General features: G+C 54.3%; 1 protein-coding gene across 13 annotated transcripts; it reads right to left on the reverse strand.

Moving 5' to 3' along the window:
• Positions 1-5,659: 5,659 nt before the first annotated feature.
• Positions 5,660-10,618, reverse strand: LOC147600412 (uncharacterized). 13 transcript variants are annotated; one of them, XM_086748780.1, is made up of 9 exons: positions 10,525-10,618; positions 9,909-10,100; positions 9,742-9,795; positions 9,551-9,652; positions 8,366-8,455; positions 7,819-7,899; positions 6,245-6,299; positions 5,926-6,148; positions 5,660-5,754 (listed from the first exon to the last, which is right to left on the reverse strand). In XM_086748780.1, exons 5-9 carry the CDS (start codon positions 8,376-8,378, stop codon positions 5,689-5,691), a joined length of 438 nt encoding a protein of 145 aa, XP_086604906.1. In that variant the 5' UTR covers positions 8,379-8,455; positions 9,551-9,652; positions 9,742-9,795; positions 9,909-10,100; positions 10,525-10,618; the 3' UTR covers positions 5,660-5,688. The 13 variants fall into 13 exon arrangements, 12 of the variants coding, with proteins under 12 accessions (XP_086604906.1, XP_086604904.1, XP_086604908.1 ...); XM_086748778.1 differs by lacking the exon at positions 9,742-9,795; XM_086748782.1 differs by having other exon boundaries at positions 8,310-8,425; positions 9,742-10,100.
• Positions 10,619-15,756: the final 5,138 nt, after the last annotated feature.

Here is a 15,756-nt window from a genome sequence, read left to right on the forward strand (position 1 = left end):
ACACCTCAGGCCTCTGCACCTGTAGAAATGTTAATGTCACACAAGTCAACCGCTAGCAGAGTGAGAGCTTAAGAATTCCAGGTGTCTCGTTTGGACAGCCTGCTGTTAAAAGAAATACAGAATTCAAACATTAAGCTCTACACATACAAGCCTTCACACCTTCGATATCCCATCCTCTGAACTGGTATGCTAGCTGCCTCTCCCACACGACTCCGGTCATCCCCTCGGCACCCACAAAATACCCTTGAAGTGACTCTCCTCACTAACGTACTGATGACAGCTGCTCTGTCCCAGATGATTGTATGACCTTTGCCTCAACGGCCTAGGCATATCACCGTAATAACTACAGACTCTTGTCACCAATCCACCTAGCCCTAACTCTCCACCTGCAGGCAGGGCAACTCCAAGCCAAACACACACATGCACACAGACACGACACAGAAAACTGCAAACTATGGGCCTCAAAGATCAGAAAAAAGACCCCACATCACATCACACACCCCCGCCCCTCCTCAGCCACAAGCTCTGCACCCAGGGGCTGCAAACACGTCCAGGGGCACAGAGGAGGCAGGAAAAGTCTATTCATGAATGCATATTAAAAAAATCCCAGCAGTGAGTTAGCTACAAGGCTCCCCGACCAAACACTGCAGGACAGACGGAGAAAACGGGAACAGAAAAACAGGAGCGACATAGAGAAGAGGCAGGAGACAGGGAGCTGGAAAACGGGATGCTGTGATCAAGCGAGGGATGCTGAGCTGGACAGGCGTGTATAGAGAAGAGAGCCGAGAGATGACATAAAAAACCAGGGACGCAGGGATGGAGGAGTAAATAAAGGAGAGGGAGAAGGGACCAGCAACACACCAAAACCAACCTAGTGGTGGCCAGCAGGTCAGAGAAGAGGAAGTGAGAGGGAATCAGACCAAGAGATACAAAGAAAGCTCTTAAAATACGAGGCTTCGAAGATACCTAGCCTCACACGTGCAGACGCTATGTGGCTGTACCGCGCTTTCGGTCACGCACAGGCCCCGCTGTGCACGTCAGCCATCGCATCTGCTAAGAACTACGCTAAGATCCCTCCTCACCCAGAGAGGTGGGCTCTCTCTTGTCTGCAGCTGGACAGACCTGCTGTCTGGACGGTGTTCATTTTATTCCTCAGCTGCTTTACCTGTCTCTCTCCAGATTCAGCCGCGGCAGCTCCTGTCCACAGCCAGTAAGCATCTGGGTGGCCCTTTTCGCCCGTGCTGCTAGGAGAATGAGGCCAAAGGCAACTCCCGCAAACCTGAGCCTGATGCAGTCAACATCATCCTCAGAGAGGAACCAACACCCGACTCCTCCGTGCCGTCTCTGGGAGAAGGAAAGAACAAGCAACCGTGAGCCACGGTGGTGACCGTAGCTCTCCTCAGGCAGGAATCCCTCCTTCTGCAGGAGCTGCCAGAAACGCCCCTCTTTCCCCAAACCGATGCAAACAGCACCAGCGTTTCTGGAGAATAAAACACATTCAAGGGCCAGCTTGCAGCCTGCACGACAGGGCTTGGGGGCAGCCCGGGGCTACAGGACAGGATTCAGGGGAGGCGCTGGAGCTGGGGGCAGCCGCACAGGACCAGCGGCGCTCAGGGCACCTTAGGTGGAGCTGTGCTGTGTTGGGGGAAGCACCTGGCATCTGTGCCTGCAGCGGGGTCCGCCTCCTTCCCCTCTTGCCTTCTCTCAGCTCTCGGGTAACTCCCCGGGGCTGCCCTCACCCGGCTCCAGCAGACCGGGACCCTGCCGTGGTGGGCGCTTCGAAGCTTCCCCTCCCGCCAGCCCCAGGCGGCGGGCGGGCAGGAGACAGCCCCGCACCGGCCAAAGGGGGTCCCTCACCTCACTGCTGGCCTGGCCCCCACCCGCCCCCGGGCAGCGCCCCCCGCACACCGCGCTGCCGGCTGCTCTGTCCCTGTGCGGGGCCGGCGCTGCAGTTCCGCGCTTTGCGCGCCGAGCGCCTGCCGGCAGCGCGCCCGTGGGGCGGCAGCGGCGTTTCCTTACCGGGAGGCAGCAACGAGCGCGGCGGCACCGCACCGCAGCACCGCATCGCCGAGCAGCACGGCGGCGCCTGCGCGGCTCACCTGCAGTACCGGGTTTGCTTCGCCAGGCGGCAGCACTGAGCACGGCGGAGCGCCACGCTCCGCATGCGCAGCGTCCGAGCTGGTTTATCGTTATTCGGGCGCCTGAAAGCCCGCAGAAAACCACACGAAACGGGGAACAAAAATACACCGGGGCCCGCGGGAGTAGCAAGGACCACGCCGAGAGCGATGCAGTGGCTCGGCAGCAAAAACTGCACTGGCAAACACAGCACGTGCGCCCGGCAGCCGAGTACGGAAAGACTACGCCTCCCGGCATGCTCTGCGGAGCCGTCACGGCCGACCGCAAGCCCTGTACCCCGGGACTACACCTCCCAGCATGCCGCGGAAAGCAGCCTTCCTTGCGGGGACACCGTTCCCCCTCCGCCCACCGCAGCCTCAGGCTCCCCAGAGCAGCTGCAGGCAGCCCCCGCCGCTGATTCCAGCGCGCCGCGGCACCCCCACTCCCCCGCCACTTGCTGCACCCGACACAGACCCCGCCGGCTGGGTCGGCGCCCCCCCCTCCCCGCAGGCACGGCCGCACTCCTCCCGGCTTTTCCCGGGACCCGTCGCTCCGGCTCCCGCTCACCTTCTCCATCACTGCAGGTGCAGCCGCAGCCCGGCGGCGCTCGGCGACCGCTCCACTCCCCCCGTGGCTCGCACTGGCCCCTCCACGGCCACCCGGGGCAGGGCAGCACCAGCCCCTCCAGCAGCACCCACCCCTTTACAGGGAGGGGCCGTCTCCACCACCCTCACTGCCCGCACCTGGGGCTCCTCCAGCCCCGGCCCACAGCTGGAGCCCGGCAGGAACTGGGGGCCATCGCCTGACCCCCACACTGCATCACCTCCTCTCCTCGGCTCCTCACCTCCCCTGGCCCCGGGCAAAGGGAGCAGAAACGCAGCCATGAAGTCAAAGGAGACAGCGAGTGTTTATTCAGTCACGCACATAAGTCCGAGCAGCGAGTCTGCTCTGGAGCTTGCAGCCTCCGATCCCCTCCCCGTGTCCCTGGAACGACTGCCAAGTCATTCCAGGAGCCACGCTCGTTGGTTCGGCAGGGAACGTACGGTGGGTCGGCTGTGTCCTGGAGCGCCGGGCTGCTGAGCAGACTTGGAGGCTGCCAAAAACAAAGAGCAGGGCACGGAACACTACAAGAGAAGAGAAGAGAGGCAGCTTGCAAGACAGAGGGGCGTAGCGAGAAAGCACGAGGCAGGAAACAGGATAGCGAGAGAAGGATGGGGACAGAGAAGGACAGGGAGCCTGACAGAGGTGGGCAAAGAAGCAGCGGAGAGAGAGAGGAAAAGAGGCAGCAGAAAGAGGGAGAGGGAGCGGGACAGAGACCAGCAAAGAAGGATGGGGAGCAGGATGGAGATGCAGGAAAAACCTGAGCTGGGCAGTACGACAGGGAGGTAAAGACAACTAGGTGCAGGAAGCCAGACCAAGAGAGATGGAGAAAGCTAAAGCCATAACAAGAACAGGGCAGAGAGGGAGGACTGAAACAACAGTGAAACAACAGGGACAGGAAGCCAGGACATCAAAGGTTGGACAGAAGAGGTGACAGCAAGGGGACAACACAAAACAAATCATACAGCTGCATGCTTAGAGGGCAGAGAGGGAAGAATTAAGAAATAGGGACAAGGAGCCTGAAAAAAAGAGAGAGCTGGAGAACAAACAGTACAGCAATGCATACAGAAAGAACAGGGGCGGAATTGAAAATCAGGTGCATCGGGGAGCCAGAGACAGCAAGCTGGATAAAGGAGAAAAGCGACAGGCTAAAGGGCACAGAGGGAGGAAATGGAAAACCAGAGACTGGGAGCTGGACAGAGAGAGAGGCAGAAATTAAAAGGGCAAGTGCGACAGGCCACAGGGCAGAGAGGGAGCAATGGATAAATACGGACAGAGGACCAGGCAGAACACAATGTGAAATAATAGGAACAGGACCGGCCTACAGGGAAGAGGGAAGAATTAAAAAACGGGGACTGGGAAGCTAGACAGAATGACATGGAGAAACAAAAAAAAAATAACAGTGACAGCTTACAAGACAGATAGGGAGCCGCAGGCAGAGAGAGATGGAGGGGAAACAATCAAATAGCGTGCAGCTGCAAGACAGAGAATGTAGAATTTAAACTGAGCATTACAAGCAGGTGGGCTAGCTTTGTGGATTTAGCCCCTAGCACCCATCGCTGTGCAGAAATTACAGAAATAAATACCTCTGTTCTGTGCGTAAGCCTGGCGTACTGCGCACTGGGTAAACAAACCCAGATTTGGGACAGCAAGAGGGATAGGGAGCAGGACAGAGAGATGGAATGGGAAAGGAAAAAATGCTGGGAGGCTGAACAAAGGCAAAGAGAAACAAAGACAGAAAGCAGGGCACGGGAATGGAAGCAAAATAAAAAAGCGATGGCCTGCAGGACCGAGACGGCGAAATTAAAAAACAACCATGGGGAGCAGCACAGAATGACAGAGAGAGAATAAAGGAACAGAGAGCAGGACAGCTCTGGAGGAAGAAAATCAATTGTCATGAGCACTGAGAGAGAAAGACCAAGAAAAAAAAAAGATAGTGAGGGAAAAAGAAAGGAAAGAAGAGACATCCAGCTGAACAGGCGAATACAGTTAGAAAAGACAGGAGAGCAAACGGGACAGAGAGAGAAAAACAGAAAATAAAGTGGGAGGAAGCAGGGCAACAGGAAAAACCAGGAAAAAATAGGAGTGAGATGTGGACAAAAAAGGGGAAAAAAGCACTGACCAAGGAAAAGAGACAGAAAGAGGGACAGGGAGATGGCAGAGAAAAGAAACAGCAGCAGCAGGATGGAGATGGGAAAAAACCATCAACCTTAGATTATCAGGAGGACAGAGAAGAACATGAATACAAGCAAGGATCGGGACAAAGGAACATAGCGAGAAACAACAAGACAGGGCACAAGACAGACTGACAGACAAAACAAAAAGAGAGAGACTGTGTACTCATGAGAAGCACAAGGGTTGGAGAAACTTACATCTTGAAAGGGCTACAAAGGCACATCAACTTAATAAAACAGGCCAGGGAACAGCATGAAGGCCCAGAGACAGCAAGAGATGAACAGGACGGAGTGAGAGGCAGAATGGAAGAAAAACAGCAACACCAAGCAAGACAAAGGATAAAGCAAGAAAGGGAAGAAACGAGAGAGACAGGAAGGCAGGGACTCAGAGCAGCACGTACAGGCACAGGGAGGAAACAAATGCCAGAAAACAGACCAGAGAAACTGCAAAGAAAAAAAAAAGAGAAGGATGCAGACCAGCACAAAGGGAAATACAAGTTAAAAACAGTGGGGAAAAGGAAGGACAGTGAGGAGAACAAGAGCCCAGATAGAAAAAGAAAGGGAGCAGTACAAGAAGAGAGAGAAGGGGAAAGAGAAAGACGGAGAAAAACAGAAAAATGGAAAAAGATGAGAGATACAGGGAAGCCAAGAAAAATCACAGCAGCGTGAGAAAGAAAAAGGGAAAGAGAGGCAGCTGGGGGAGGGCCAAGGAGGCCCTGAGATGGAGAGGAGGGGAGAAGGGGCCCCGAGGGCCCAGGACTCGCCACAACTCTCAGCGCTCCAGGGAGAGTTTGCCAGTTCAGACCCTTCTTTCTCCGCTCTTCCCTTCCTCTTCTGTCACTCCAGTTGCTTGTCTGTCCCAGACCTAAGAAAAGAGGGGGATGCGTTACAGCTCTTATGAGACAAAGCTCCCTAGAAACGTAGCCTCGCTCACCCAGTACTTGACCGTGCCCCCTTTTTAAATTATGTGTACAGACCCTGCGGCGCTCTTTGGCGATCTAGCCTGCTGCGGCCTTCAAAACGGGATCTTCCTCACCCAGAGAGGCAGGCTGTCTCTTGCACGCAGTGGGAGGCAGCTGCCGGTCAGACGGCCTTCAGTTACGTCTTCCGGAATACCGATCCACAGTGACAGGTGGCTGCCTTCGTCCGACCGGACTGCGCACCAGCTTGCGGCTTTGCCACCCCCCTTGCCCTTGAGAGAGTGGCTACCTGGAGCGGCTCCACAACCACTGCTGCCCAAAACAGCAGAGGAAAAGGCACTAAAAAGCAACGACAAAGAACAAAGACAAACTGTCAAGACACTAGGAATGACATCGACAGCCTAAAGCATCAGCCAGGCAGGGCTTGCAGCTGACCTTGTGCCGCAGTTTAACCGCAGCCAGCAACTGTGCTCGCTCACTGCCCCCGACCCTGTGGGATGGGGAGAGACTCAGAAAGGTCAACGTGACAACTCTTGTGACTTGAGATAAAAACAGTTTAATATTAAGGAAAAGAAAAACAACCACCACTGGTAAGGAAAAGCGGAACAAAAGAAAAATACAGCAAAAGAAAACCCAAGACATGCAACTGATACAAATGAACACACTTGTACGTTTCAAATGAAAACATTTAGAGTGTTTTCATTTCAGAATGGAAACAATCTCCATAAAAGTTGGGGGTGGGGGCACTGGGTAAGTTGGGAAACACAGGCAGCACCCCGAGGATCCTGAGGCAGAGGGGTCATGGGGAGGCAGCGCCAAAAAGGGGGGCGTCGAACAGGGCTGGAGCAGTGGGAATGGGGGACACAAAACCAGAGCGCAGGGCACGCAACGGGCAAAACACAGGGGAAAAAAAACTCACAAGGGAGGAAAACCTCACACGGGGGGGGGGGGGGGGGAGGGCTTGTTTTCGTGAAAAGCATTTGCAAGTGATACAGGGAATTAACTGTCTGCTAAATATTGCTTGATTTAGAAGACTGACTGTCTGCATACTGCTTGATTTAGGAGACTAACTGTCTGCTAGACAATGCCTAACAATCCTCTTTGCCTTGAAACTCACTTAAGCTTATCAGGGACTGGTACTTGTCAAGAAACTGGTATTCAGTCAAAGACTAATATGTCAAGCAAAGGACATGATAACAGGAGTCGTTCAGAAACTGCTGAAATCCCCAAGTGAAAGGAGAGCATGGGTGAATGACTGAAGTTCATCTAGAGGAAGATCAGACCCCTGAAGAAGTAAACGACCGCCAGAGACAGATCTGAAATGCTAACGCAAGTGGTTTTTTAATAACCCCGCCTCGCTTATGCACATGTATGTCTGTATTGTGCAATCCTAGGAATGTGTGTACCTGCACCAGATACATTTTTGGTAAAATGTGCTGTCAGTGTGCGTGCTTTTGGAGAAGCAATCCCCCACGCACCCGGTGCCAAATAAACATGCCTGCTTTATAACTCTCTCCGAGTTGTAGAGTTTGATCCACGCGTCAGGAGGGCTGAGAAACACAGAGCGGGACAGTGGGGACGGATACGAGGGAGAGACGGACACGCAAGGACAAGGGGTACGTGTGGGAAGAAAGGTGCATAAGGATGACCTATAGCAGGGAGTCCACGCAGGACAATCCACAGCACGTAACTCACCCGGCATAACCTGCACGAGATGACCCACACCGGACAATGGACCCACACTGCGTAATCCCCAGCGAGAACCCCTCCGTCTCCCACTGGGTCACACCAACTTTCCCCAAATTGAGTGGCTTTTTTTTTTTCCTTGTCCACAATATTTTTTTCCCATGGCCAGACCATGCTCCAGACCACACCTCATTTGATTTTTCCTGTGTCTGAATATTTAGTTAAAAGACTACAGAACGAAAATCGCCCCATCCTTAACATTCACTCTAAAATCCATGCGGCAAGTCCCTTAGGAAAAATGCAGTCACGCATCATAGACGTACCTTGTACTTGCAGACCGCTACGGCTCCTTTCCATCCATCTCGTACTTTCACGGCCAAGGAAAGGGCGACCACGGTGAAACGCTGGCAGCAGACATTCAGCAGAGAGAGGGAAAAACCCCTTAGTTTAAAGCTAGGCAGGAATCTAACTCTTCCTTTTGGGGCGAGGTTTCTCAGGACTAAAACCACGTGAAGGACAGAGTATTTTGCAGCACCGTCTCCCCCTTCACCTTCCCGAGAGAGACTGTTCCCAGGGAGCCCTCTTCCTCCCATCAATTTACTACACCCTCCCTGCAGTTTTCAACCTTGTTCCCTCCTCGGCTGTGGTCCCTCAACTTAGCTCTCAAACGGCCAGGAATCAGATTCCATCCTCAAAAGAACAACCCCATGCTAACTAAGATGGCGCTTCCTCACCCAGCTCCTCCTCTAAAAAAAAAAAAACCCAAAAATAAAACCTACCAAACAGCACCGCCCTTCAACATCACACCACTTACCACCAGTCTCTTCTGTGGCACTCTCCTCCTCAAAAGCGCCGCAGTGCTCTGCTCACCGGCTCCACTCATTCCCAAGAAGTCCAATGCTGCAACTGCCGCTCGTGGTGCTTCAGATGCTGAGAGACGCAAAGCTCAACTTACTTTTTCTGGGGTGTAGGCAGAAAAAAATAGGTGTCATACCAAGCTAACTAGGAAAGTATGTCATTACATGCAATAACAACATTATCAAAAACTACCTGCTTTAGCTTCCTACAAGAAAACAAATGCTCCAGGCTTCATTTCTAGCAAGACCATGCATGCTATCTAACTTCTACCACAGCTACGTTCTGGACAGGGCTGAATGACAAACGTAGCAGAACGTGGTGGCTCGCACACATGGCCGACAGAGGCACGGAGTTCCTGGCACTGCGTCCTGGTGTCTGCTCTGTCAGGGAGGGCTCAGATGGACCAACCACTCCTTGCTGGAGGCACCTGCCTGTGATTCACTCCTCAGTCCCCTCCAGCAGCCATGCCCAGGCAGCCCCCTTTACAGCTGGAGGCCCCTCATACAGCAGGGCCAGGGCCAGGCCCACCCTCAGCCTCACTGGCCCCACCTCCAGCCCCAGCTGGAGCCCATCAGGAGCAGGGGCCCTTGCCCAAGCCCCACAGCACATCACCCCCTTCCCTGTGCCTGTCCTCAGCCATCAGCTCTGCACCCAGGGGCTGCAAACATGCCCAGGGGCACAGAGGAGGTCACAGACAGTGAGATACAGAACAGAAAAAAAAAAAAACAGTGACAGTACGCAAGACAAAGAGATAGAGAAAGAAAGATAAGAAAAGAAAGAGAGAGATAGGAAGGCAGAGGCACAGGGCAGGCATGCAGAGGCACAAAGAAAAGCAGGCCAGAAAACAGGCTGGAGAAATTAGTTGGGGGGAGAAGACAGATGCAGATCAGGACAAACAGATGGAAAAGGCAAAAACAGCAATGGGCTGCAGGACAGAGACAGAGGACAAACAAAGGAAGGAAAGGGAGCAGAACAAAAGTGCAGGGATACAAAACAAAAGGAAGTGGTAGAACAAGAGATTTAAAGGGAGAGAGAAAGGGGGAAGAGCATACAAGAACAGAGAGAAGAGGAGAGGTAGAAGGAAACAATAACAACAAGAAATCACAGCAGCTTGGGAAAGGTAGGGGTCACGGGAGCGGCAGGGAAGGACACGGACACACAAGAGAGGAGGCAGAGCCCCAGGGGCCGGGGACTCACCACAGCTCTCACTCCCGGCACTGCTGGGAGAATCTGACAGGTCAGATGCTGCTTTCTGCTTCTCTCCTCTTCTGTAACTCCGGCCACTTGGCTGTCCTCCACCTAAGAGAATACCTGGGTGTCTTACAGCTCTTAGACAAAAAGCTTCCTAGACACGTAGCCACGCTCACTCACGCGCTATGTGGCCGTACCGTGCTTCAGGTTCCACGTACAGACTGTGCAGTGCGCACTGGCGGTCTGGCCTGCTGAAGAGTACAAAGAGGGATCCTTCCTCACCCGGAGAGGCAGGCTAGGCTCTCTCTCGCCTGCAGCGGGAGGCAGCTGCTGGCTTGCTGGCCTTTGGTTTCTTCTTCTTTACCTTTCTGTGACCTCTCCAGCTTCAGCTGCAGCAGCTCCTCTCCACAGGCAGTAAGCGCTCCATCCGTTCATTTTCGCTCCCGCACCGCAAGGAGAGCGCGGCCGGGCAGAGACAGCCCACACAAGCCTGAGGCGAGTGCAGTCAACAGCATTCCCAGGGGAGGAACGGACAGCCACGGCCTCGACACGGCCTCTGGGAGAGGGAAAGAAGAAGCAGCGACCGTTATTACCGCACGCGGCCCCTGGCCGGAGCGCCTGCTGCCGCAGGGGATTCTCCAGATACACTGAGGTCCCCCCTCGCAGCCTTCAGGGCAGGGCGTGGCCCGGTGCTACGGGACAGGCTTCAGGGGACGCGCCGGAGCGGCGGGCAGCTGCACGGGGCCGGGGGAGGCTCGGGGGGAGCTCTGGCGAGCTGGGGAGGTGCCCGGCGTCTCCGCCCGGGAGGGGGGATCCCCTCCTGGCCCTCTTCCCTTCTCTCTGCTCTCGGGTCACTCCCCGGGGCTGCCCTCGCCCGGCTCGGCTCCGAGCGGGCGGCTTGAGGCTCCCCGGGCGGGCAGGAGACAGCGCTGCAGCCACGAAAGGGGCTCGCTCACCTCACGGGTGCCCTCGGTACTCACCCGTCACCGCTGCCGGGACCCGTCGGCCGCACACCGCCATGCTGCTCCCGGGCACAGCGCATGCGCGAGGAAGGCTGACATCTGCGCATGCGCGAGAGTGGACCTGCATGCTCGCATGCGCAGTCCGAAGACAGTGCCTGCCAGGAAAAGGGCAGAGCAATGCGCATGCGCCACCGGGGCCCGGCACCCGAGCATGCGCACTAGGCTAGCTGAAGTTGCCAGAAGAAGGGCAGGGCAATGCGCATGCGCAGCTAGATGGTGACACCTCTGCATGCACGGCCCCACGCTTTTAACCGGGCATGTGCGGTCTGTGTGCATCACCCACGCATGCACTGTAGGGCATCTGTGCCTTACCAGGAGAATGGCAGAGCAACACGCGTGCGCGGCAGGGGCTCGGCTCCCGAGCATGCCTGTTCGGGCATCTGTGCCTGCCCGGAGAATGGCAGAGCACTGCGCATGCGCGACTCCGAGCTGCAGTACCCGCTTTCGGTCACCAGGTGGCAGCAGCCCCCTACCGCTCCGGTCCTGGGTGTTCAGCCGGACGAGCCACGGCCGGTTCCTCCCTCCCGTTCGCGCCGTCCGCAGCCGGTCACCCCTTACCGGGGCACGGCTGCCCCTTTCCCCCCGCGCAGCCTGGGCAGTGACATTTGTGGCCTCTGTACCAAAAAGCGTCCCCGCGGGAGGGGGAGAGAATGAGAAGGGTGAAAGTGAGGAAACTCGTGGGTTGAGATGAAAACAGTTTAACAATTAAGAAGAAAGAAACCACCACCAATACCCCTTGTGAGGAAAGGAGAGAACAATAAATGCCCAGAAAGAGAAGTGATAAAACTGAAAACAATTGCAAATTATCATTTAAAACAACTGAGATGGAGTGAGGTGCAGGAAAGCAGGTGGGAGGTTTCAGTTTGGGGGTGGTGGGGGGCAGGCATCACCCCAGGGTCTGCAGGCAGAGGGGTTACGGGGGGCAGGGTCAAATACGGGGAGGCAGAGCAGGGGTGGAGGGGGGAGTGAGGGCACAAGACAGGAGGGCAGGGGGCACGGGGGGGACCAATCACAGGGGAACATTTCAGCAGAAAGCATTTGGGAGGGTGCAGAGACACAGAAGGGGCAGGAGGGACGGACACGAGCTGGGGACGGACGGGGATGGATGAGGGGGGTGTGGGTAGAAAGGTGCATGAGGGGACATGTGTGGGGATGACCTACACCGGGGGTCCGCTTGGAATAATCCACAGCGGACACAACTCACCTGGGATGACCCGCAACCGATAATCCACTCCAGGTAACTGACTCAGACAGACCAGGTAATCCACGCAGGGTAATCCCCAGGACTGTCCCTCCATCTGCCAGCCTTTCACCCCACATTGTCCCCAAATTGAGGCGGCATTTTTCTTTTTGCTTTCCCATAATATTAAAATCTGTGGTTTCGGCGTTTTGCCAAAATATTCAATGCTGGGGTTTTTGGGCACTATTCCACAACATAAAATTTGGCAATTTTTGCTTTTGGTTTTGTGCACGAAAGTGGGGGGGATATGAGGGGGTGCTTTCTAGCTGCACAAATCCAGGCTGATCTGGCTTTCCTGCGAGCCTCAAATTAGGATATTTTTTCCCCCTCAAACTGATGTTAATTGGGTTCCCCCCGCATTGCAGACCCAGATTCAGAGTTTTGGGTTATGTTTGTGCTGCATTGGCAGCTCCTACTCTGCACGCACGGCCCTGCAGGCGAAAATCCCCTTCTTGGGGCACTGGCCCCAAATCGAGACAGGAAAAGGAGAAGGGGCAGCTTTTGAAAGCATTTTTCTCTCTTCAATAGAGATGGGAGGGAGCAAGTTTTTAAATCTTCTCTGCAAATAGGGTTTCTTTCCATTTTAAAAACCTTACATAGCACAGACACACGTGTATCTATTTACACACGTTTCATATATATTATCTATTTACACTTTATATATAATATCCATTTAGACTTGTATATTTACACTTCCATACATTTACACTTACGCATCTATTCAGGCTAGTATCTATTTAGACTTCTGTACCATAGCACTCCAATACCTTTTTAGACCTCTCTATTTAGACTTTGATGGCTACTTACAATGATACCTATTTAGACTTTGTTATCTATTGACACTTACGCATCATCTCTACTTAGATGACAGATAATATCTGCTTAGAGTTACTATGACAGACACAGTAAGCGCAGACCGCTCGCCCTGTAGGTGCCACGTCTCTCGCTCAGGCTCTGCTCTGCAACCCTTGCCCTCAGCCCCCGTGCCGGGACAGGCTCCCCAGGCCACCAACTGCCCCTGGCCCCTGTTGGCCCCGGGCTCTCCTCAGCAGCCAGCCCTTGCTGCTGCACCCGCGGGGCGCTCGCTGAAGAGAGAGTTGGGAGCCTCCGGACGTAGGGCTGGGCCCTCACCCTCAGTACGCTGAATGACTGGCAGGCAAACCTGGGCTGGGGGGATCTACCGAGCACCATGAGACGCTGACAACCAGACACCTGAAAAACAAAAATCCCAAATTGTATTTCAGCAGGTTAAAAAAAAAAATAGCACAGAAGAAAGTAGAGGAATTCAGTCAGAACAAGGGATAGGACAGCAGTTGAGCTAAAGGAGGATTCTACGTAAACAGATCAGCTCAAAACACAACACATCTTTAAAAGCTAGAGCGATTTGAATGCTTAAAACCAGTATTAAGAATAATTGAGATGATTTTGAACACATTCATATCATAACAGTAACAACTCTTGCTGGTGCTGGAAAACGCCTCCCCCCTTCCTTACATCACCGCTGCAGAGCCTCACCCCTGCCAGGCTGCAGGACAAGGGTGTACCCGCAGCAGCATCGACGCTCATGGATCCGCTACGGCAGCCCTTGCGCTGCTGCTGCACATCTGGTTTGCTTGGTCAATAAAGCCACAAGTAAAGCGTAAAACTCTAAAGAGTAAAATGAAAAATAAATAACATATCTAATTAATTCACTTTATGCTAAAAAGATGTGTTTATGTTTACATAAATCCAATTTAAATGCTTGTACTTAGAAAAGCATGTGATGTTCCTTTCGCATTAATTTAACACACGGAGCTGTGAACTGATACAATTAAGTTATCAGTCTCTGAAATACACAGCTGCTACTTGACTAGGAGTTTTTTTGTGTGTTGCGTAATTAGGAGGGGCATCTGGCCGGCTGCACTGCCCAGGAGAGTTGCTGCTGGTATTACCAGCACTTTTACACAGCCAAGTAACTTAATTGCTCTTCTAAAATTATCCAAACAAAAATTAAAAAAGAGAAGCAGCAGCAAAGAGCTCTGCACACTGGCACCAGTCTACATTGCAGTCAAAAAAAAAACCAACCAAACAAACAAACAAAAAAACACCACAACAAAACAACCCAAAACTCCACACCAAACCACATCACATACAAAAAAAAAGAAAAAAAAAAACAAAAAACAAAACAACAAACCAGAAATCATGACATTGTATCTTTTTTTTTTCTTTTCGAGCTCATCTCTGTCTCGGCACATTGTCTTGTCAGAGCATGAAGTCCAGATGTCCTGTATCTCGATGACATTTGCATGCAATTAATACATGTTCACAAATAGTCCAGATCTGTAAGACTGGCATTATTTTTGTGGTTTTAATAATCATAACTCCATTTTACCAACTTACTTATAAGTTTGTAAGGAAACTAACTTTTAAACACAGTTTCTCCTTGAGGAAGAAAACAATGATTCAACGCTCCCAACCACGAGGGAGTGGTGGGGAAATTGATGAAAGTGAAGACAAACAGCAGCAACATTAACTGAAATTTGGCTTTAATTCTGATGATGTACTCAAGCGACTCTCCAAGTCTACACCTCAGTCCTAAGAATAAGCAGTCCTTTTTTGGAAGGACAAGATTTTTTTTTACTTAAAAGTCCTAAAATGAAGACTCCACTGAATACAATGTGGATTGAGCCACAGGACAACATGCCATAAAAGATAAAATCCAAATAAAAATCAGGTTCAAATATCAGTGTCCATCATGTTTCATTCATCACATTCCTACTGGCACCTAGCTGCTCAAAAATTAACCACACTGACACCAATATTACTAAAAACCGAGTTCTGCATATAAAAATAAAAGGCTATTTCCAACTTGCCCATAACATCAGTGTGAAACAACAGGAGAGAGCACTTGTCCCTAAAGCAGGTAACGGGCAGCTCTTACAGCAGATGAAAGTTCATTCCTTTACCTGAAAGGAAAACATTCGTAACTACCAACGGGCCAATTCAGAAATGAGGCGCATGCTCTCTTAACTGCAGTTTCCACCAGCTTTTCCGCACCGGCAGCAAATTTGCCTTTTCCACGAGTTTGATGGGGAGCATCTGTGGTGCCCGAGCTCACAAGTGTTTCTCCCCGCTCCCCCAGCCCCACACGCGTGTGACCCCCTGGGCAGCACGTGCAGTCAGCCACGCGGGATTTGCCTCACGTGACGCAGAAGGCGACACTGGGAAAAGAGGAGGCAAAAAAGAGAGCGGCAGAGGCTGCCCGGCCCCGCGGGGAGCAACCGGGGACGGGACGGGGCTGCCCCTGCTTCCCCGCGGCCGGACACGGGCTCGGCCCCAAAACCCCCCGAGGACCCCGGGGCAGCGCTCGGCCTGAGGCCGCTTTTCCCGGGAGGGCAGAGCCCAGCCCCGCCCGCGGACGCCCCAACCAGGGGACACCCCACCCGAGACCCGCCGCGCCCGCAGCCCCTCACCCGCCCCGGCGCGGCTGCAGCTGCCCCACGACCCGGAAGGGGAAGGCACCCAGAAGCCGACCCCGCCACCGCCCCTCTGGGACCGCGCTGCCGCATCGCCCCCGGGCCCGCCCTCTCCCGGACCGCCCCCGGCCCCGCCCCGCCCACTCCCGGACCGCCCCCGGCTCCGCCCCGCCCTCTCCCGGACCGCCCCCGCCCCGCCCTCTCCCGGACCGCCCCCGGCCCCGGGCCCGCCCTCTCCCGGACCGCCCCCTGCCCCGCCCCGCCCTCTCCCGGACCGCCCCCTGCCCCGGGCCCTCCCCCTCCCGGACCGCCCCCGGCCCCGCCCCGCCCTCTCCCGGACCGCCCCCGGCCCCGCCCCGCCCTCTCCCGGACCGCCCCCGGCCCCGGGCCCGCCCTCTCCCGGACCGCCCCCGGCCCCGCCCCGCCCTCTCCCGGACCGCCCCCGGCCACGGCCCCGGGCCCGCACTCTCCCGGACCGCCCCCGACCCCGGGCCC

Source organism: Chlamydotis macqueenii, chromosome 5 (genome assembly GCF_036417535.1).
Source record: "Chlamydotis macqueenii isolate bChlMac1 chromosome 5, bChlMac1.mat, whole genome shotgun sequence".
Taxonomy (NCBI): domain Eukaryota; kingdom Metazoa; phylum Chordata; class Aves; order Otidiformes; family Otididae; genus Chlamydotis; species Chlamydotis macqueenii.

Bases quoted from the DNA above. Each gene is read 5' to 3' on its own strand.
- LOC147600412 (XM_086748776.1), bottom strand. From the start codon at position 10,586: ATGCGCTGTGCCCGGGAGCAGCATGGCGGTGTGCGGCCGACGGGTCCC. The intron at 10,101-10,524 runs GTGAGTACCGAG...TCCCTCTCCCAG, and splicing joins GGTCCCGGCAGCGGTGACGG to AGGCCGTGTCGAGGCCGTGG. The intron at 6,149-9,908 runs GTAAAGAAGAAG...GTTGCTTTTTAG, and splicing joins GCTGGAGAGGTCACAGAAAG to TGCCTTTTCCTCTGCTGTTT.